This window comes from Anopheles coustani, chromosome 2 (assembly GCF_943734705.1).
Source record: "Anopheles coustani chromosome 2, idAnoCousDA_361_x.2, whole genome shotgun sequence".
NCBI classification, from domain to species: domain Eukaryota; kingdom Metazoa; phylum Arthropoda; class Insecta; order Diptera; family Culicidae; genus Anopheles; species Anopheles coustani.
In genome coordinates this window covers 79778641-79802047 of record NC_071289.1, presented here as the reverse complement: position 1 = coordinate 79802047, position 23407 = coordinate 79778641, and the positions used below count along the sequence as shown (strand labels likewise).

Genomic DNA, 23407 nt, shown 5'->3' with positions numbered 1-23407 from the left:
TGCGGTTTGGATTACTTGTTTTCGCCTTGCCTACGTTGACCTCCTACAGTTTCGTATAAACCCCCAAAACCAAAACCAATGACACAAACCATGTATCCACCAAGGAGCCATAACATTTCAATTTCCACCTCCGCATGCATTTTACAAATGAAAATTTGGGCACAGTTCAGCTCGAGCTTTCGGTGTGATCGGTTCGCTTGCTCGGAGTGTGGCGTGCTAACGTTTTTCTCTACTTCAAGGTGTTGACACGTAGCCAGTTTTACACTGGGAAGTGGATTCTCTAACGTGCGTTTTCCACCAGCATTGTGTGCTTTATCTTTATCTGAATTGTGCTGACCGACGAGCGGCTTTCTTTTGCGAACATGTTCTCAACAATCGGTTCGTACATCTGGAGCAGCGCCGGTTTCGACAGGTAATCCATCTCTCGGTACTTACGCTAAAGAACATTAGACAGAAAAAGAGTGATGCTTTCGGAAAATAGAAAACTGGTTTCCAATTATGGGTTCATACATTTTTAACAACCCCATCCTCCATCCTGTTATATAAGCAAGGCAATCCAAAAAACGGGAATTAAAGGACGTTGCCGTAAAACCAGTACCCAAAAAAAATACTTCGATTAGTACCGTGATAGGACCAAGAAAGCAGATTTTACTTACAAAATGGCATGTGGGTGAAAATTGATTGATTGTTTCAGTTCAGGCCCTTGACCTTTGGCCGAGTTTCTGGAATCGGCCGTTGCTGCATATCCGATCAGGAGATCAAGTGATCGGTGAACCTCGCCGTCCGCTCTCACTAACGCGGCTAGCGTGCGGCTGCACCGACTATATGACGGCGATCCCTCTTTCTGTCATCCTTGGCACCTTTTCAATCGGACCGCTGCAAATTCGTAACAATTGCCTTTAAGTTTTTTAGCGGCCCTATCCATGGTGTTTTAGCGATGCCAACGCTATTACCTATGCTGCTAATGAATCCAAACATCGCAGCAGCATGTTCTGATGTCAAATTTCAAACGGGCTTTTGACTGACCGATTGGAATCTTGGTATCATCTACCCCATATACAAAAAGGGAGATAAGTTAGACTGCAGTAACTACAGGGGTATTATAGTGTTGAATACCGCCTACAAATATTCTCCCTCGTTCTTCAAGAACGACTTGACCCATACGCTGAAGAGATAGTAGGAAACTATCAGAGGGGATTCCGAAGAGGGAGATCAACCACTGATCAGATCTTCACCATGCGTCAACTCGTGGAGAAGATGGCAGAGTACCAACAAAACACTTTCCATCTCTTCATTGACTTTAAAGCCGCATAGGAGCCGCGATAGCATAGCCAAGGTAAAACTGTATCAAGCCTTGAGCTCATTTTTAATCCCGGCTAAATTAATCAGACTTGTAAGAATGACCATGACCAACGTCACTTGTCAGGTGAAGGTGGATGGAAAACTCCTGGAAAAAAGTTCCTTTGCTACCACCAAGGGACTGCGCCAAGGGGATGGGCTTTCCTGCATACTCCACCGGCCATCCGAGACTCGGAGGTGGAAACTTCGGGGACCATCTTCTATAAGTCAATCCAGATCCTGGCATACGCTGATGATATTGATATTATTGGTAGAAGACTCTCCTATGTAGCAGAAGCATACCAAAGTATAGTCTACGCGGGGGTGACGTGCAAGTAGGTGAACGCACTTTTGAAGCCGTCCAAAATTTCACCTATCTTGGGTCAAAGGTCAGCACCGACAACAATATTGAAGATGAAATTCGCGCTAGGGTGCTGGCAGCCAACCGGTCATATTACAGTCTGAGAAATCTCTTCCACTCACGATACCTGTCAAGACAGTCGAAGCCGGGACTATACCGGACATACATAGTACCAGTGCTCACATACGCCTCCGAGACATGGACTCTGTCCAAATCTGAAACCCTCTTAGCCGTGTTCGAGAGGAAGATGCTCAGGAGGATTTTTGGCCCCGTATGTGAGGAGGGACAATGGAGGAGCCGATATAATGACGAGCTCTACGAGCTGTACGAAGACCTCACCGTCGTACAGCGAATTAGACTCGCCAGGCTCCGGTGGGCCGGTCATGTCATTGGAATGGCACCGGACGACCCAGCCGGTAAAGTCCTTTTAGGCTGTCCTCAAGGACAGAGGAGGCGTGGTAGGCCTAAATTGAGGAGGAAGGATGGCGTAGACGAATCCGCCAATAAAGCCGGGATACGGAATTGGACCAGCGTGGTGAGCGACCGTGAGCGGTTTCGGATGGAGCTTCGTCAGTTGACTGACCATAATATTGCTTTATGTTCGTATTCGACGATTTTTGTTTTTTGTTTTACTTTATTGTCCGCACTGCTTGGGTTCTTCCTTGAAGGAAAATAAAACCAACATGAACTCGAGAAAGAAAACTCGGGGGAAAAAACACTCCTGATTCTTAATCTTCAAGTCATAAAAGCCAACCATACCAACTCGATACGAGATATCAAATGTTCTTTCTTCGAATATTTCTTGCAGCCCTCTTTCGGAAGTTGTCTTCAGCATCAACGGCAAATGTTATACCGGTAACACATTAAGAGAGACCATCGCCCTCGACCATGTTTTAATGTCCTTTTAATTCCTCCTCACCCCTTGCTGTTTAGCGAATGCTTGCACTGTTCCGGTGGACACTTCACTCAACACTTTTATTCGCAACTATGCACATCTCTCCGGAACAAAGTTCATGTGTCTGGAGGGAGGATGTGGCGCGTGTATCGTAAACGTGTCCGGAGTCCATCCCGTCACGAAGGAGACTAGAACGTGGTCCGTGAATTCGGTAGGTCGAAGGGATCGGCAAAGGTTGGCTATTTCGATTTGACTACTAATCAAGCCCCTTTGTAGTGTTTGTTTCCTGTGTACGCATGCCATGGCATGGATGTCAAAACGGTCGAGGCGTTGGGCAACCGGCTGGACGGTTACCATCCGATCCAGGAGCGACTGGCGCATATGAACGGAAGCCAGTGTGGATACTGCTCGCCGGGCATGGTGATGACCATGTACAGCTTGATGGAATCGAAGAAGGGTTCCGTTTCGATGGAAGAGGTCGAGAATGCTCTCGGGGGTAACATCTGCCGCTGTACCGGGTACCGGCCGATCCTGGATGCGTTCAAGTCGCTCTCCACCGATGCCGACAAGGAGCTGCTGGACATTGAGGAGCTCCGGATTTGTCCCAAAACGAACATGGCGTGCTCCGGCGAATGCCCGACGGCAGCTGCTAAGATCGACCCGGGACGTCCGGTTCAGCTCGTTTTCGACGACGCAAAGGAATGGCATAAGGTTTTTACAATCCCGGATATTTTTACCATTTTTACTAATATTCGAGACCGACCGTACATGCTGGTCGCAGGAAATACGGCCCATGGTAACTATCAACAACCCGGTGTATCTGTAATGTTACTTGACTCCTTTCGACGTTGAAACAATGGTACGTCTATCCACAGGCGTATATCGGCGCAGCGAGTCGCTGGAGGTCTTCATCGACGTCAACTCCGTCGAGGAACTTCGCAATTACTTCCTAACCTCCAACGAACTGATCGTCGGCGCCAACGTTACGCTGTCCGAGTTTATCGACATACTGACCAAGACGTCGAACAGAAGACCCAACTTTACCTACTGCCGGGAGCTAGCGAAGCACCTGAATCTGGTAGCGAATCCTGCTGTTCGCAATGCTGGTACCATCGCGGGAAATCTGACCATCAAAAACCAACATCCGGAGTTCCCATCGGACGTTTACATCCTGCTGGAGGCGGTTGGGGCAAAGTTGACGATCGGTTTGTACACGATAAAAGTTTGATCTCTACGCCTAAAATTGATAATCTTTTCTTCTTTCATTGCTATCCAAGCTGAATCGCCATCGACAACATACCAGAAGACACCACTGGAGTTCGTACAGATGGACATGAAGAAAAAGGTGATCAAAAGCGTTTCCCTTCCCTCGATTGGTCCCTTTACGAACGTTTTCCGAACGTTCAAAGTAACTCCGAGCTCGCAGAACGCTCATGCGTACGTCAATGGGGCTTTTTTGCTGAGGTTTAGCAATGACAAGACCACCGTCAAATCGGTAACACTCTGCTTCGGAGGTATCAACCCACAGGTGAGACAAAGGTGCACTGATGGAAGTGATCAAAGTAAACCGCACCAACCATTTTTCCTCGTTACTTCGCCTACTATTACAGTTTACTCATGCTACCGGGACAGAAATTCTTCTGGCCGGTAAAAAGCTGTTCGACAACAATACCCTTCAACAAGTGTTCAATTCGCTCACCTCGGACCTTCAACCCGATAGTGTCCTGCCGGACGTTTCCGCCGACTATCGGAAAAATCTGGCCGTTTCACTGGTCTACAAGTTTATACTGAGTGTAGCGGTGGACAATGGTGTTACGGTCGGTCCTCGGTTCATGTCCGGCGCATCTACCCTCCAGCGTCCGCTATCGTCCGGGCAACAACATTTCGATACGATCAAAAAGAACTGGCCCGTGACGAAGTACGTACCGAAGATCGAGGGACTAGCGCAGGCATCGGGTGAGGCGAAGTACGCGAACGACTTGCCATCGTTTCACAACGAGCTTTACGCCGCGTTTGTAGTGGCAACGAAAGTAAATAGTACCATCGGAAAGATCGACCCACTGGAGGCTTTGGTAAGCGACAAGTATGTCGATGGAAGAATCCTCTCTTGAGTAATTGATTGTGTTTTAGAAAATACCCGGTGTCGTTGCATTTTATTCCGCGAAGAACATCCCTGGAGCTAACAATTTCGTTAGCGACGCCATGAACATCAATCTCCCGGATGGGGAGGAGATTTTCTGCAGCGGGCGTGTCCTCTTCCACGGCCAACCGGTCGGTGTGATTGTGGCCGAGCGATACGAGCTAGCAATCCGCGCCGCCAAGAAGGTGCAGATCATCTATGAACGAGTGACGAGCGAACCAGTCTACCCGACGATTAAAGCGCTGCTGGAAAACCAAGTGAAGGCCCGCATCGTAGATCATCCGATCAGCAGTCGGGCTCATCCGTCCGTCAACCTGGAGGCATCGGTGAAAATCCAGGGTACACTGGCGATGGCCGGACAGTTCCACTTCTCGATGGAACCCCAGACGTGCGTGTGCATACCGACCGAGGACGGCATGGATGTCTACTATGCCACGCAGTGGATCGATCTAACACAGGTGGCGATGTCGGCCGCACTGAAGATACCACAGAACAAGCTCAACTTTATCGTCCGCCGTCTTGGCGGTGCCTTTGGCGGAAAACTTACCCGCGCCAGTCAGGTTGCTTGTGCCTGTGGACTGGCGGCTCTGCTGACCAGACGCCCAGTACGCTTTGTATTGAACATCGAAACAAACATGGGCTCCGTGGGCAAGCGCTACGGGTGCATCAGCAACTACCAGGTGGATGTGGACCCAAAGGGCAAGATACTGGACCTGACGAACAACTTTATGCAAGACTACGGCGCAAATCTGAACGAAAACGTCGTCGACGATGCAAAGTTTGTGTTCGGCCAGTCGTACAACTCGAGCGCTTGGAAGGTGAGCGGAAAAGCCGTCCTAACCGATGCACCACCAAACACGTGGATGCGCGCACCGGCCACGACCGAGGGTAATGCAATGGTTGAGACAATCATGGAGCACATTGCTTGGGCTACCGGGGTCGATCCGATGGAGGTGCGGTTGACCAATATGCCAAACGAAAGCACACATCAAAAGATGATGCCCCAGTTCCGGCAGGATGTGGAGTTTGACAAGAGAAGGACAATTATCGACAATTTCAACGCCAAGAATCGTTGGCGCAAACGGGGTATCGCCATCGTACCGATGCAGTACCCTCTGATACACTTTGGCGCCCTGCACGCACTCGTGTCCATCTACGCCAAGGACGGAACAGTATCGATTACGCACGGAGGAATCGAGTCCGGTCAAGGGTTGAACACGAAGGCGGCACAGGTGGCTGCATTCATCCTAGGCGTACCGATGGAGAAGATTTCCATCAAAGCAACGAACACCATGGTCTCCCCGAATAGTGTGATGACCGGAGGCAGTATGACTAGTGAAGTCGTATGCTACGTAAGTTTGGGGACAGAGAACTTTAGTAAAAATCAAAACCATAATAAATGTTCTCACTTTCCAGGCAATTAAGAAAGCATGTGAAACTCTCAACGCCCGTATCCAACCCGTCAAGGATGAACTGAAGGATGCCTCATGGGAAAAGATCACCCAAGCTTGCTATCTGCGAGACATCGATCTGAGTGCACTGGAGCAATACACAAAGGCCGACTTGAAGCCATACAGCATTTGGGGCGTGAGCTGTGCCGAGATAGAGACCGATCTTCTGACCGGTAGCATTCAACTGACCCGAGTCGACATCCTCGAGGATACGGGCGAAAGCTTGAGTCCTGGAATCGACATTGGACAGATCGAGGGAGCGTACATTATGGGCATCGGGTACTGGCTGACGGAGTCTCTGGTGTACGACATGACCACCGGTGCGCTGCTGACGAACCGTTCGTGGAACTATAAGCCTCCGGGAGCAAAGGACATCCCGGTGGACTTCCGCATTCGGCTTCTGCAAACCAGCGACAACCAATTTGGAGTACTCCGTTCGAAGGCCACAGGAGAACCAGCGTTAACGATGAGCATTGGAGTAATCTTTGCTTTGCGCTATGCGCTACGTTCGGCGCAGAAGGATGCCGGAAAACTGGACGATTGGATTCCACTGGGATCGGCTACGACCCCGGAGCAGATCTACCTCAGGTCGTTCAACTCTATCGATCAATTTAAACTTAATTAATGTCCTATTTTATTTTCATATGTTTCATACAATTTCTAATGTTTGGGTTACAACTTGTTTTCAATTATACAAAATATAAAATGTATAATACAACACCCGCGATCAACTGATTGTAATTAGGGATCGTGAAATTGGACCAGTTTGTATGCATCTATCCAGACTACTTCGATATCACCCGCTCTCAATCCGACATTCCGATTTTCTTCACCAAACGTTTAAATTGTGTCGGATTGCATTTCTTCATTCGAAAGTAATTTATAACTTTTTCAATAGTTCGCTTCTTGTGACAAAACTTGTGAAATGGCCAGGTACTTGGTGCTTCCTTTCTCTGTGCGTTATCCTCTTCTAATGTCATCTCATGTTCTTCCGATAAGCAAATACTTTTTTCAATATCCAAATCTTCATTTGGTACCGGTTTCTCAACTGCACCCGGTTCTTCATTCGGTACCGGTTCCACAACTGCAACCGCTTCCCCCTCTTGGTTCGATGATTCTGGGTTTGCATCAAACATTCCGTTTGCAACTCTTCGGTATTGACAAAAAGTTCTCTCTCTCTTGCTCGTCAAAACTATGAACTGCCTGATTTTTGTTCGTATCCACACTGAACGGACACACGTTGCTTCCTGACGAACAAAACCTCTACTCATGCATCCGTCAACGTTTTTACCGATATCAAATTGTCACGAAAGTCTTTCACATACAACACATCACGCATGTTCAGTGGTTAATGTTTATTACTGATTCCGTTGATTTCATCATGATTCCGTTCTTTTATCCCACACAAAAATACTGGCGACGACAATTTCTATACCGCGTCGATAAACATCTTGTGATACATTGAACGGCGACACGCTCCAGAGTCCAATTTGAATCTTATAATGTTCTTTCCTTGCGTCTCAGTAGGCAAATCTTTTTCTATCATGAAGATGTAACCTTTGTGGCGAGAAGCATGATTTTCCTTTTAAAATTCAGATCCTCTTCATTTATATTTTCTAGTAACAAGGGATTCTTATGAGTCCGGCAAATTCAGAAATAGCTGTGACACTAAATCGCTTTCTTCCATATTCGGACCGGTCGTTTTTAGTTGCCTTTAGTTGGTCAGCAAAGACCAAAAAATGAGACCGCATCAACGTTTCCTTCTTCGTTCGTTGTTGTTTCGGACGCGACAAATAGTTACCCAAACGGTGACAACGAAGTGCGAGGATCAAGAGAGAGAGTTGATTTATTGCGCTCTTATTTATACATTTCTAGGACGAAATATGTGCCTAGTGGTTGGTGCTAAGTTTACGTTAACTGGTCAACCAACTGGTCTAAACTCGATATTTTTACAAAGTACAAACAAACATGGTCCGTACCGAACAGTCTAGCTGGGGCATTGGAGTAACCTACACGGAACTGAATGAAGCTGCATTGACTGGATAAATTTACGTATGTTACGGTTTGGATAACTTAGGGAGTTTCGACAGTGAAGTCTTAAATGGAACACGATTTCCCCGTGCCTACGCTGCCTTCCTACAATTTCCTATAAACCCCAAAAAACTAAAACCAATGACACAAACCATGCGACCACCAAGGAGCCATAAAATTTGAATTTCGACCACCACACACGCAAACAGCGATGCTTCAGTTTTGAACGGAGGCTCGTCGTCTGCATTTTACAAATGCAAATTTGGGCACAGTTTAGCTCGAGCTTTCGGTGTGATCGGTTCGCTTGCTTGGAGTGTGGTGTGCTAACATTTTTCTCTACTTCAAAGTGTTGACACGTAGCCAGTTCTGCGCTGGGAAGAGCATTCTCTAACGTGCGTTTTCCGCCTACATTGTGTGCTTTATTTTTATCTACATTGTGCTGCCTGACGAGCGGCTTCCTTCCGCGATCATGTTCTCAACAATCGGTTCGTACATCTGGAGCAGCGCCGGTTTCGACAGGTAATCCATCTTTCGGTACTTGCTAAAGAGAACATTAGACTGAATAAGTGATGCTTTCGGACAAAGGGAAACTGGTTTCCAATGATGGGGTCATAAATGTTTAACAACACCCTTCTAAACGCTTGTTCCACCTGTCCGGTTCTCGGTTACATAAGCAAGACATGCCAAAAATCTAGAATTAAAAGTCGCTGCCCTAAAACCAGTACGCCAAGAAAAATGGATAGAGAAGTACAGTGATAGAACGCAGACTTGGATTCCAAAATGGCATGTGCGTGAGAATGGATTGATTAATTCAGTGATAGAAACGTGAGACGAAATCAGTCAATTGCCTTTGAGTTTTGAGTGACCTTACGTTTTTAATGAATTTGAACTTTGGTGTTTTAGTGGTGCCAATGCTAATATGTTGCTAATGAATCCAAACTTCTAAAGAGTGCAGCTGCGAGTTCTGATCCCAATTTCGAACGAGCTGGATTTATTTTAATTTGCATTAGAAGCTGTTAATGAGAAAATGAAACATTATCAAAAAAAAAAGAGTAGAGTAGCCATCCTTTCTCCTCCATGCGTTATTTATCACCATTCTCCTTTGCCAAATGTCTAAGACACTTTCAGTACATTGACCTCGTTAGTTTCGAACCCAGCTATTCCGAACACAAAGTGGTATAGTTTACAATTCTACTTCGAAGATGACCTTCCATCGTTATGGTTCCGACAGAAACTCCGTTACCTTGCTGTAAAATATTACATTTAAAATGAAATAGCACAGCAGAGGTTCTTTACCGAAAGCATAACATAACATCCGAGGTATTCGAGGGAACTTACATCGTAACGTGGCCGGTTAACGAACGAAAAGAAGGTTGCTCATCCCTGCGCTAACGCGAGATGAAAACTGGCCAAGCAGAGTCAGTAAAAAAAATAAAATAAAAAAGATGCGCTATAAAATATCCACCGCCTAAAATATGCACCGCAGATGCAACTGCGATTTGACTGATCGCAATATTGCTTTATATTCGTATTCGCCGATTTTTGTTGTTTGTTTTACTTTATTGTCCGCACTGCTTGGGTTCTTCCTTGAAGGAAAATAAAACCAATATGAACTCGAGAAAGAAAACTCGGGGGAAAAAAAAAATTACTGATTCTTAATCTTCAAGCCATAAAAACATGGTACCAACTCGATGCGAGATATCAAATGTTCTTTCTTCAAATATTTCTTGCAGCCCTCTTTCAGAAGTTGTCTTCAGCATCAACGGCAAATCTTATACCGGTAACACATTAAGACAGACCATCGCCCTCGACCATGTTTTAATGTCCTTTTAATTCCTCCTAACCCCTTGCTGTTTAGCGAAAGCTGAGAGTGTTCCAGTGGACACTTCACTCAATACTTTTATTCGCAACTATGCACATCTCTCCGGAACAAAGTTCATGTGTCTGGAGGGAGGATGCGGCGCGTGCATCGTAAACGTGTCCGGAGTCCATCCTGTCACGAAGGAGACTAGAACGTGGTCGGTGAATTCGGTAGGTCAAAAGGATCAGCAAAGGTTGGCCATTTCTATTTGACTACTAATCAAGCCCCTTTGTAGTGTTTGTTTCCTGTGTACGCATGCCATGGCATGGATGTCAAAACGGTCGAGGCCTTGGGCAACCGGCTGGACGGTTACCATCCGATCCAGGAGCGACTGGCGCATATGAACGGAAGCCAGTGTGGATACTGCTCGCCGGGCATGGTGATGACCATGTACAGCTTGATGGAATCGAAGAAGGGTTCCGTTTCGATGGAAGAGGTCGAGAATGCTCTCGGGGGTAACATCTGCCGCTGTACCGGGTACCGGCCGATCCTGGATGCGTTCAAGTCGCTCTCCACCGATGCCGACAAGGAGCTGCTGGACATTGAGGAGCTCCGGATTTGTCCCAAAACGAACATGGCGTGCTCCGGCGAATGCCCGACGGCAGCTGCTAAGATCGACCCGGGACGTCCGGTTCAGCTCGTTTTCGACGACGCAAAGGAATGGCATAAGGTTTTTACAATCCCGGATATTTTTACCATTTTTACTAATATTCGAGACCGACCGTACATGCTGGTCGCAGGAAATACGGCCCATGGTAACTATCAACAACCCGGTGTATCTGTAATGTTACTTGACTCCTTTCGACGTTGAAACAATGGTACGTCTATCCACAGGCGTATATCGGCGCAGCGAGTCGCTGGAGGTCTTCATCGACGTCAACTCCGTCGAGGAACTTCGCAATTACTTCCTAACCTCCAACGAACTGATCGTCGGCGCCAACGTTACGCTGTCCGAGTTTATCGACATACTGACCAAGACGTCGAACAGAAGACCCAACTTTACCTACTGCCGGGAGCTAGCGAAGCACCTGAATCTGGTAGCGAATCCTGCTGTTCGCAATGCTGGTACCATCGCGGGAAATCTGACCATCAAAAACCAACATCCGGAGTTCCCATCGGACGTTTACATCCTGCTGGAGGCGGTTGGGGCAAAGTTGACGATCGGTTTGTACACGATAAGTGTTTGATCTCTACGCATAAATCAATAATCTTTTCTTCTTTCATTGCTATCCAAGCTGAATCGCCATCGACAACATACCAGAAGACACCACTGGAGTTCGTACAGATGGACATGAAGAAAAAGGTGATCAAAAGCGTTTCCCTTCCCTCGATTGGTCCCTTTACGAACGTTTTCCGAACGTTCAAAGTAACTCCGAGGGCGCAGAACGCTCATGCGTACGTCAATGGGGCTTTTTTGCTGAGGTTTAGCAATGACAAGACCACCGTCAAATCGGTAACACTCTGCTTCGGAGGTATCAACCCACAGGTGAGACAAAGGTGCACTGATGGAAGTGATCAAAGTAAACCGCACTAACCATTTTTCCTCGTTACTTCGCCTACTATTACAGTTTACTCATGCTACCGGAACAGAAATTCTTCTGGCCGGTAAAAAGCTGTTCGACAACAATACCCTTCAACAAGTGTTCAATTCGCTCACCTCGGACCTTCAACCCGATAGTGTCCTGCCGGACGTTTCCGCCGACTATCGGAAAAATCTGGCCGTTTCACTGGTCTACAAGTTTATACTCAGTGTAGCGGTGGACAATGGTGTTACGGTCGGTCCTCGGTTCATGTCCGGCGCATCTACCCTCCAGCGTCCGCTATCGTCCGGACAGCAACATTTCGATACGATCAAAAAGAACTGGCCCGTGACGAAGTACGTACCGAAGATCGAGGGACTAGCGCAGGCATCGGGTGAGGCGAAGTACGCGAACGACTTGCCATCGTTTCACAACGAGCTTTACGCCGCGTTTGTAGTGGCAACGAAAGTAAATAGTACCATCGGAAAGATCGACCCACTGGAGGCTTTGGTAAGCGACAAGTATGTCGATGGAAGAATCCTCTCTTGAGTAATTGATTGTGTTTTAGAAAATACCCGGTGTCGTTGCATTTTATTGCGCGAAGAACATCCCTGGAGCTAACAATTTCGTTAGCGACGCCATGATCTTCTATTTCCCAGATGTGGAAGAGATTTTCTGCAGCGGGCGTGTCCTCTTCCACGGCCAACCGGTCGGTGTGATTGTGGCCGAGCGGTACGAGCTAGCAATCCGCGCCGCCAAGAAGGTGCAGATCATCTATGAACGAGTGACGAGCGAACCAGTCTACCCGACGATTAAAGCGCTGCTGGAAAACCAAGTGAAGGCCCGCATCGTAGATCATCCGATCAGCAGTCGGTCTCAACCGTCCGTCAACCTGGAGGCATCGGTGAAAATCCAGGGTACACTGGCGATGGCCGGACAGTTCCACTTCTCGATGGAACCCCAGACGTGCGTGTGCATACCGACCGAGGACGGCATGGATGTCTACTGTGCCACGCAGTGGATCGATCTAACACAGGTGGCGATGTCGGCCGCACTGAAGATACCACAGAACAACCTCAACTTTATCGTCCGCCGTCTTGGCGGTGCCTTTGGCGGAAAACTTACCCGCGCCAGTCAGGTTGCTTGTGCCTGTGGACTGGCGGCTCTGCTGACCAGACGCCCAGTACGCTTTGTATTGAACATCGAAACAAACATGGGCTCCGTGGGCAAGCGCTATGGGTGCATCAGTAACTACCAGGTGAATGTGGACGCAAAAGGCAAGATACTGGACCTGACGAACAACTTCATGCAAGACTACGGCTCAAATCTGAACGAAAACGTCGTCGACGATGCAAAGTTTGTGTTTGGCCAATCGTACAACTCGAGCGCTTGGAAGGTGAGCGGAAAAGCCGTCCTAACCGATGCACCACCGAACACGTATACACGCGCACCGGCCACGACCGAGGGTAATGCAATGGTCGAGACGATCATGGAGCACATTGCGTGGGCTACCGGGGTCGATCCGATGGAGGTACGGTTGACCAATATGCCGAAGGAAAGCACACATCAAAAGATGATGCCCCAGTTCCGGCAGGATGTGGAGTTTGACAAGAGAAGGACAATTATCGACAATTTCAACGCCAAGAATCGTTGGCGCAAGCGGGGTATCGCCATCGTACCGATGCAGTACCCTCTGATACACTTTGGTGCCCTGCATGCACTCGTTTCCATCTACGCCAAGGACGGAACAGTATCGATTACGCACGGAGGAATCGAGTCCGGTCAAGGATTGAACACGAAGGCGGCACAGGTGGCTGCATTCATACTGGGCGTACCGATGGAGAAGATTTCCATCAAACCAACGAACAGCATGGTCTCCCCGAATAGTGTGATGACCGGAGGCAGTATGACTAGTGAAGTCGTATGCTACGTAAGTTTGGGGACAGAGAACTTTAGTAAAAATCAAAACCATAATAAATGTTCTCACTTTCCAGGCAATTAAGAAAGCATGCGAAACTCTCAACACCCGTATCCAACCCGTCAAGGATGAGCTGAAGGATGCCTCATGGGAAAAAATTACCCAAGCTTGCTATCTGCGAGACATCGATCTGAGTGCACTGCATCAATTCACAAAGGCCGACTTGAAGCCATACAGCATTTGGGGCGTGAGCTGCGCCGAGATAGAGACCGATCTTCTGACCGGTAGCATTCAACTGACCCGAGTCGACATCCTCGAGGATACGGGCGAAAGCTTGAGTCCCGGAATCGACATTGGACAGATCGAGGGAGCGTACATTATGGGCATCGGGTACTGGCTGACGGAGTCTCTGGTGTACGACATGACCACCGGTGCGCTGCTGACGAACCGTTCGTGGAACTATAAGCCTCCGGGAGCAAAGGACATCCCGGTGGACTTCCGTATTCGGCTTCTGCAAACCAGCGACAACCAATTTGGAGTACTCCGTTCGAAGGCCACAGGAGAACCAGCGTTAACGATGAGCATTGGAGTAATCTTTGCCTTGCGCTATGCGCTACGTTCGGCCCAGAAGGATGCCGGAAAACCGGACGATTGGATTCCACTGGGATCGGCTACGACCCCGGAGCAGATCTACCTCAGGTCGTTCAACTCTATCGATCAATTTAAACTTAATTAATCGCCCATTCTATTTTCATATATTTCATATAATTTCTGGTGATTGGGATGCAACTTTTCTTTTATCAAATTATAAAATATAAAATCTACACGACATACAACACCTGGAATTATCTGTTTATCCTATTCACCGTAATGTAATTCCACCATCGAATATATGTAAGTCTACACCGTGGTACACGGACATCAACAAACATTATCGGCAACACCGGTCTTAAGATTCGAAACACACCGAACGCTCGCTTCGGGTCAATATCATCGGGAACTCTCTGATAAACGCGCGTCTAATGATGACTTGCAAGTCTCTGCACGCCACACATACCAAACAACGAGATAGGTTCTGTCAAGGCCGACCACGTAAATTTCATTCAGTCGACCGGTGTCCGTGGGATGAAACAGTCCATCGATAGTGTGACAAAGTTTTCGCCTTTTGCCAGTAAAAATGAAGACAGCATTCAATTTGCTGTACGGTGTGTATGTCGCGATGTTAGCTCTTTCGTTTTACCCAACGAAATGTCACGTGGAGGGAGCCAAAATACTCAGCATCTTTCCTACGATGTCCAAATCCCACTGGTTTCTCGGATCGGCCCTCATGAAAGAGTTGGCGCTCGATGGACATGAGGTAAGAAGGTGCAATGAATGCATGAGGTTTTAGGTAATAAGAGTACTTTTAAACCCCCAAACCTCAGGTAACTGTTATAAGTCCTTTCCGGTTAAGTAATGCTCCGAAAAACTATCGCCATGTGGAGATCGTCTACAACAGTCGACTGTTTGAAGGTAAACAATTCAAAGCAAAATTAACCGCCGTGTAATCATGGTTTACTACTTCTCTGCCACCAACAGACATGATGGACGAAGTGTTCGAAAAGGTCGATGACAGTATCGTGCAAAAGATGTTAGGGGTGCGAGACTTTGTTGAAGTGATAGCCAACACCACTCTTTCCTCACCCGAAGTGCAAACATTGCTCCACTCAGAGAAAGAAACGTTCGACCTACTGGTGCTGGAAATCTTCCTGGACGATGTGTTACTAGGTTTCGCGGATCGCTTCAACTGCCCAGTGATTGCAATGTCCTCGTTTGGTGCATCGTCCTGGGTAACCTCGTTGATCGGGTCCCCGTCACCGCTCTCGTACATCCCTCACCCGATGAGTGGGCTTACGGACAGGATGAACTTCTGGGACCGGCTCACCAACGTACTGTTTACCGCGTTCGATGAAGCGCTGATGACGTTCTTGTGCGAAGCGACTCAGCAGCGGTACTACAAGGAATATTTCCCCAATGCCAAGCGGTCACTGTCGGAGATGCGCCGCCATGGAGTTTCACTGGTTCTTGTTAACAGTCACTTTAGTCTGAGCTTTCCCCGTCCCTATCTGCCCAATCTTATAGAGATTGGAGGGTTTCACGTCAACCGGAATGTTAATCCATTGCCAGAGGTAAGCGAATCGAACTGGATTCTTCCGTCAACGCAATCCACATTTGATTCTACTCTCATAAATATCCTCTTCCAGGACATCAAGTATTTCATCGAGAAATCTGAGCATGGAGTGATCTACTTCTCGATGGGTTCTAACATAAAGCCCTCCAAAATGGACCAACAAAAACGGGACGATATCATCAAGGTGCTTTCCACCGTCAAGCAAAACATCATTTGGAAATGGGACGACGATACGCTCGTGCTGGACAAGAGCAAGTTCCTGCTTGGAAAATGGTTCCCACAGGATGACATCCTTGCCCATCCGAACGTGAAGCTTTTCATTACGCACGGAGGTTTGCTGAGCTGCACCGAGTCGATCTACCATGGAGTTCCGATCGTTGGCATACCGATCTTCGGTGATCAGCTGCTGAATATGGCCCGTACCGAACAGGCTGGTTGGGGCATTGGAGTGACCTATACAAAACTGAATCAGGCTACTTTCAGCAAAGCCGTCAATGGAGTGCTTGATAACGCAATGTAAGTCCCACTCGCAAAAAGATTGTGTTGAATGTACTATTTTTATCATTAATTTCTAATCTTTCTTCCCTACATTTGCACAGTTATACAACCAATGTGAAAACAATATCACGACGATTGCGCGATCAACCACTCGCACCGATGGATATGGCCAAATTTTGGGTCGAGTACGTTCTTCGGCACGACGGAGCAAAGCATCTGATATCCGCAGCCCAGGATTTGACCTTTGTCGAGTATAACAATTTGGATGTGTACGCTTTCATCGTAGCGATGGGCTTGGTAGTGTTAATGGTTTTGCACTTTATTGTAAAGAAATTGGTAAAAATGTTGTTTGCAAAGAAATTACAAAGTAGTACTTCGAAAAAGAATAAATAGTTCTTTCAATATTAGATACGTAGAATAAAGTACTCTACGAAATAAAGTACTTAAAAGAACTCAATGCAAATTTTGTTTTGCAATTCTAAGAATGTTTAAACTTAAATGTTTTGTGTTAAAATTTCTAGACCCTTCCCTGTACGAGCGAACTGACTATCCACGTACTCAAAGGGAAAAAGTCTTGTAAGTCCCTTCATGGGGCAGCCATGACCGAGACGGTTGTTACGCCAAGAAGAAAAATAAGTTTTTATGTATTAAAGAAGAAAATTCATTTAAATCCATTGAAGTGAACAACAAAGTAGAAGGAATACTACAGGATGCATTACTAACTCGGCAACACTATGTTCAGAAGGCATTCATCCCAAGGAGACGTTACACTATGAACCTCCAAATGATCTCTTCTGGTCGCTCCACAGTTGCGATGATCGAACACTTCAGGAAGTCCTCAACATGCGCGCCTCGGAGATGCAAACCGATCCGAGATTGACGAGTGATTCATCCGAATATTGAATGAATCCTCGGGTTGAGTACTTTTGTCGCCGTCAGACCACCGGTGCATTGTTGACGAATCGTTGGTGAAATTAACAGATGCTAGGCGTAAACGACATGCTTCTGGACTGCCGCGCTTCCACTGGGATCAGATACGAAGCCGGTACAAATTTCCCTGAAGTCGAACAACTCTATCAGTTTCAGTCTATCAGATCAACTCAGTTTAAACTCCATCCATTTCCATTTACATTTTCATATGTCTTGTGACTGGGGTCATACAACTTTTTTTTATCAAATTATAAATCAAAACACACCAAGCGACGTACGGGATTATCTGTTTATCCTGTTTATCGTAATATAAGTTCACTTTTTAATCTATGTGAGTCTACCTCATTGTACATCCACATCAACAAACATTATCGGCAACACTGGCAAAGCTGTGTAACATACCGAACGCTCGTCTTATGATGACTTGCAAGTCTTGCAAGTTGCTATGCAAGTAGATATATGATATATATCAAGGGCGAACGTGTGAATTCTCATTCAGTTGACCGGTGTCCGTGAGTCGATCCGTGAGTCGATACGTGAGTCCATCGATAATCTGAGAAAGTTTTCGCCTTTCGCCAGTAAAAATGAAGGTAGCATTCAATTTGCTGTACGGTGTGTGTGTCGCGATGTTAGCTCTTTCATTTTACCCAACGAAATGTAACGTGGAGGGAGCTAGAATACTCAGCATCTTCCCTACGATGTCCAAGTCCCACTGGATTCTCGGATCAGCCCTCATGAAAGAATTAGCGCTCGATGGACATGAGGTAAGAAGATACAATGAATCCAAGAGGATTAAGGTAATAAGAGATAAGTTTACTGTTACTCCTCAGGTTACCGTTATCAGTCCCTTCCGGTTAAGTAATGCTCCGAAAAACTATCGCCATGTGGAGATCGTCTATAACAGCCATCGATTTGAAGGTATCAAACTATAATTCTAACCAAGCAATGACAAACGGCCAATGTTCATGAATCACTCCTATATCACGTAGAGGTCATGGATGAGGTGTTCGAAAAGATCGATGACAGTATCGTGCAAAAGATGATGCAACTGGGAAGCTTTTTTGAAGAAATAGCCAACACCACACTAACCTCACCCGAAGTGCAAACATTGCTCCACTCAGAGAAAGAAACGTTCGACCTACTGGTGCTGGAAATTTTCGTGAACGATGTATTTCTTGGTTTCGCGGATCGCTTCAACTGCCCAGTGGTAGGCATGTCCACGTTTGGTGCATCGTCGTGGGTAAACTCACTGACTGGGTCCCCTCAACCTCTCTCGTACGTCCCTCACCCGATGATGGGGCTTACCGATAGGATGAACTTCTGGGAACGACTCACCAACGTACTGTTTACCGCGCTCGATGAAGCGCTGATGACGTTCTTGTGCGAAGCGACTCAGCAGCGGTACTACAAGGAATATTTCCCTAATGCCAAGCGGTCACTTGCGGAGATGCGCCGCCATGGAGTTTCGCTGGTGCTTATTAACAGTCACTTTAGTCTGAGCTTTCCCCGTCCCTATCTGCCCAATCTGATAGAGGTTGGAGGGTTTCACGTCAACCGGAAGGTTACTCCATTGCCAGAGGTAAGCGAATGGAACTGGATTTGTCCGGTAACACACTCCACATTTGATTCTAACTCCTTAAGTTTCTGCTTCTAGGACATCAAGAATTTCATCGAGAAATCTGAGCATGGAGTGATCTACTTCTCGATGGGTTCTAACCTGAAGCCCTCCAAAATGGACCAACAAAAACGGGACGATATCATCAAGGTGCTTTCCACCGTCAAGCAAAACATCATTTGGAAATGGGACGACGATACGCTCGTGCTGGACAAGAGCAAGTTCCTGCTCGGAAAATGGTTCCCACAGGATGACATCCTTGCCCATCCGAACGTGAAGCTTTTCATTACGCACGGAGGTTTGCTGAGCTGCACCGAGTCGATCTACCATGGAGTTCCGATCGTTGGCATACCGATCTTCGGTGATCAGCTGCTGAATATGGCCCGTACCGAACAGGCTGGTTGGGGCATTGGAGTGACCTATACGAAACTGAATGAGGCTACTTTCAGCAAAGCCGTCAACGGAGTGCTTGATAACGCAATGTAAGTCCCACTCGGTAACATATCGGTTTGAAAAATAATTGTGACATTCAGTTACTAATCTTTCTTCCCTACATTTGCACAGTTACACAACCAATGTGAAAACAATATCACGACGATTGCGTGATCAACCACTCGCACCGATGGATATGGCCAAATTTTGGGTCGAGTACGTTCTTCGGCACGACGGAGCAAAGCATCTGATATCCGCAGCCCAGGATTTGACCTTTGTCGAGTATAACAATTTGGATGTGTACGCTTTCATCGTAGCGATGGGCTTGGTAGTGTTAATGGTTTTGCACTTTATCGTAAAGAAAATGGTAAAAATATTGTTTGCAAAGAAATTGCAAAATAGTACTTCGAAAAAAAATAACTAGTTCTTTCAATATAAGTTACATAGAAAACGTGTTCAAACTCCATGAAATGAAGTACTTAAAAGAACTCGATGCTAATTTTGTTTCGTAAATCGAGAAATGTTTAAAATTAAATGTTATTTATATCCGTTGAAGTGAACAAAAAAGTAGAAAGAATACTACAGGATGCATTACTAACTCGGCAACACTATATTCTGGAGGCATTCATCCCAAGGAGACGTTACACTATGAACCTCCAAATGATCTCTTCTGGTTGATCCACAGTTCCAATGATCGAACACTTCAACAAGTCCACAACATGCGCGCCTCGGAGATACAAACCGATCCGAGATTGACAAGTGATTCATCCGAATATTGAAAGAATCCTCGGGTTGAGTACTTTTGCCGCCGATGATATGATTATACCGTTCCAGGATGTGGAGGGGATTCAGACCACCGGTGCATTGTTGACGAATCGTTGGTGATATTAACAGATGCTAAGCGTAAACGACATGCTTCTGGACTGCCGCGCTTCCACTGGGATCAGATACGAAGCCGGTACAAATTTCCCTGAAGTCGAACAACTCTATCAGTTTCAGTCTATCAGATCAACTCAGTTTAAACTCCATGAATTTCCTTTCACATTTTCATTTGTCTTACGACTGGGGTCATACAACTTTTCTTTTATCAAATTATAATATAAAACACACCAAAACACGACGTACTGGATTATCTGTTTATCCTGTTTATCGTAATGTAAGTTAACTTTTCTAACTATATGAGTCTATCTCGTGGTGCACTCACATCAATAAACATTATCGGCAACACTGGCAAAGCTGTGTAACATACCGAACGCTCGCCTCGGAACAATATCATCGAGAACTCTTTGATAAACACGCGTCTAATGATGACTTGCAAGTCCCCGCACGCGACTCTAATCAAGCAACTATATATATATACTATCAAGGGCGACCGAGTGAATTCTCATTCAGTTGACCGGTGTCCGTGGGATGAAACAGTCCATAATAATCTGAGAAAGTTTTCGCCTTTTGCCAGTAAAAATGAAGACAGCATTCAATTTGCTGTACAGTGTGTGTGTCGCAGTGTTAGCTCTTTCGTTTTACCCAACGAAATGTCAGGTGGATAGCGCCAAAATACTCAGCATCTTTCCTACGATGTCCAAGTCCCACTGGATTCTCGGATCGGCCCTCATGAAAGAATTGGCGCTCGATGGGCATGAGGTAGGAAGGTGTAATGAATTTATGAAGTTTTAGGTAATAAGAGATAAGTGTACTTTTATCCCTCAGGTAACTGTTATCAGTCCATTTCGGTTAAGTAATGCCCCGAAAAATTATCGCCACGTGGAGATCGTCTACAATAGCCACCTTTTTGAAGGTATCAAACTCTAATTCAAATCAACATATGAACAACGGCCTATCGTAATTTACTCCTATATCACGCAGAGATCATGGATGAGGTGTTCGAAAAGATCGATGACACTATCGTGCAAAAGATGCTGGAACTGGGAAACTTTGTTGAAGAAATAGCCAACACCACACTAACCTCACCCGAAGTGCAAACATTGCTCCACTCAGAGCAGGAAACGTTCGACCTACTGGTGATGGAAATCTTCCTCGACGATGTATTTCTTGGTTTCGCGGATCGCTTCAACTGCCCAGTGGTAGGCATGTCCACGTTTGGTGCATCGTCCTGGGTAAACTCGTTGACCGGGTCCCCTCAGCCGCTCTCGTACGTCCCTCACCCGATGATGGGGCTTACGGACAGGATGAACTTCTGGGACCGGCTCACCAACGTACTGTTTACCGCGTTCGATGAAGCGCTGATGGAGTTCTTGTGCGAAGAGACTCAGCAGCGATACTACAAGGAATATTTCCCTAATGCCACCCGATCGTTGGCGGAGATGCGGCGCCATGGAGTTTCTTTGATACTCGTTAACAGTCACTTTAGTCTGAGCTTCCCCCGTCCTTATCTGCCCAATTTGATAGAAGTTGGAGGGTTTCACGTCAACCGGAAGGTTACTCCATTGCCAGAGGTAAGCGGATGGAACTGGGTTCTTCCGTCAACACATTTCAGATTTGATTTTTGGCTTCCAGGACATCAAGAATTTCATCGAAGAATCTGAGCATGGAGTCATCTACTTCTCGATGGGTTCTAACATAAAGCCCTCCAAAATGGACCAACAAAAACGGGACGATATCATCAAGGTGCTTTCTGCCGTTAAGCAAAACATCATCTGGAAATGGGACGACGATACGCTCGTGCTGGACAAGAGCAAGTTCCTGCTCGGAAAATGGTTCCCACAGGATGACATCCTTGCCCATCCGAACGTGAAGCTTTTCATTACGCACGGAGGTTTGCTGAGCTGCACCGAGTCGATCTACCATGGAGTTCCGATCGTTGGCATACCGATCTTTGGTGATCAGCTATTAAACATGGCTCGTGCCGAACAAGCTGGCTGGGGTATTGGGGTGACCTATACGAAACTGAATGAGGCTACTTTCAGCAAAGCCGTCAACGGAGTGCTTGATAGTGCAATGTAAGTACCATTCACACAAAGATTGGGTTGAAAGCACTATTCTTATCATTAGTTGTTAATCTTTCTTCCCCACACAGTTACACAACCTATGTGAAAACAATATCACGACGATTGCGCGATCAACCACTCGCACCGATGGATATGGCCAAATTTTGGGTCGAGTACGTTCTTCGGCACGACGGCGCAAAGCATCTGATATCCGCAGCCCAGGATTTGACCTTTGTCGAGTATAACAATTTGGATGTGTACGCTTTCATCGTAGCGATGGGCTTGGTAGTGTTAATGGTTTTGCACTTTATTGTAAAGAAATTGGTCAAAATGTTGTTTGCAAAGAAATTACAATGTAGTACTTCGAAAAAGAATAATTAGTAACAGACAGTATTAAAAAGATAATGTACCGTACTAGAGTTTACGAAAAATACTGATTACAAACCTCGAATTGTGATTCATAAAACAATGATAGTTGCGTGCAACATTTTTTACTTTATGAATAAGTTGAGATGGCGAACGAAACGGAGGAAAACCAAGAGAACCCATATTTAAATTACTTTGCAGTCGACCTTGGAACCAACCATGCCATAGACACCATTAATGACATTTTCTGACATGCTACACGTAAGTAAAGACTGGGACTGGCTACAGTAAGGTCAATATCCGCTATTTCAACATCCCCTTAAGCCAACCGCCATAAAAGTGTCTTTACATTTGCTGCTCCCGTCATTTGCCCACGATATTTTATCCGAGCTGGTCCATTGCGTTGGGTCTAACTTCAATGCACACAGTTTGCTCTATCACTGGTAGAAACCTACATAAAAGTGTACCTCCAACTATTATCGCAGTGTTACCAAAAACAATACAGTGGAAGATTTGTGGTATTGAATTAATAATATAGACAATGTTACCAGCATTCACAGAAAAAGTTCGTGAATTTACGGATTATAAAAGGTAACTCTAACTTAACCATTTAAAATGGAGTGAATAAAAAATTGAAAAATAGTGTCTAAAAATAGTGTCTACAAAAACGAAGTGTAAAAGTTTGATTCATTTTAAGTGTGTCGAATGAATCTACATACTAGCAAAAGCTATTTCATTATAAATATTTTAGAAATATGAAAATTTACTCTATGTTAAAGAACTATTGTGCGGTGATCTCATTATTGAACATTATTTAACATAACAACATTTACATATTTTTGCTAAAAAAAACATTGAAAGAAACAAAAAATCTTACCGTTTTCATGGTTTATTGGTACTCATTGGCAATGGTTTAAAGTAAAAAAGGAACAACGA

The 23407-nt window shown here is 46.0% G+C and overlaps 5 protein-coding genes across 5 annotated transcripts; all 5 read left to right on the top strand.

The window, feature by feature from the left end:
- The first annotated feature begins 362 nt into the window (after positions 1-362).
- On the top strand, positions 363-6810 carry LOC131265118 (uncharacterized). The gene is made up of 9 exons (XM_058267380.1): positions 363-412; positions 2508-2554; positions 2633-2805; positions 2871-3390; positions 3470-3799; positions 3872-4122; positions 4205-4666; positions 4725-6086; positions 6151-6810. The coding sequence occupies exons 1-9, from the start codon at positions 363-365 to the stop codon at positions 6808-6810; spliced, it is 3855 nt and encodes a 1284-aa protein (XP_058123363.1).
- Positions 6811-8685: 1875 nt separating this feature from the next.
- On the top strand, positions 8686-14251 carry LOC131266302 (uncharacterized). Its single transcript, XM_058268759.1, has 9 exons — positions 8686-8735; positions 9950-9996; positions 10075-10247; positions 10313-10832; positions 10912-11241; positions 11313-11563; positions 11646-12107; positions 12166-13527; positions 13592-14251. The coding sequence occupies exons 1-9, from the start codon at positions 8686-8688 to the stop codon at positions 14249-14251; spliced, it is 3855 nt and encodes a 1284-aa protein (XP_058124742.1).
- A 441-nt stretch (positions 14252-14692) lies between these two features.
- On the top strand, positions 14693-16576 carry LOC131265117 (UDP-glycosyltransferase UGT4-like). Its single transcript, XM_058267379.1, has 5 exons — positions 14693-14872; positions 14940-15027; positions 15094-15683; positions 15759-16201; positions 16285-16576. The coding sequence occupies exons 1-5, from the start codon at positions 14693-14695 to the stop codon at positions 16574-16576; spliced, it is 1593 nt and encodes a 530-aa protein (XP_058123362.1).
- Positions 16577-17739: 1163 nt separating this feature from the next.
- On the top strand, positions 17740-19584 carry LOC131265116 (UDP-glycosyltransferase UGT5-like). The gene is made up of 5 exons (XM_058267378.1): positions 17740-17877; positions 17944-18031; positions 18103-18692; positions 18768-19210; positions 19293-19584. The coding sequence occupies exons 1-5, from the start codon at positions 17740-17742 to the stop codon at positions 19582-19584; spliced, it is 1551 nt and encodes a 516-aa protein (XP_058123361.1).
- Positions 19585-20621: 1037 nt separating this feature from the next.
- Positions 20622-22538, top strand: LOC131265115 (UDP-glycosyltransferase UGT5-like). The gene is made up of 6 exons (XM_058267376.1): positions 20622-20651; positions 20700-20801; positions 20868-20955; positions 21024-21613; positions 21675-22117; positions 22195-22538. Exons 1-6 carry the CDS (start codon positions 20622-20624, stop codon positions 22484-22486), a joined length of 1545 nt encoding a protein of 514 aa, XP_058123359.1. The 3' UTR covers positions 22487-22538.
- Positions 22539-23407: the final 869 nt, after the last annotated feature.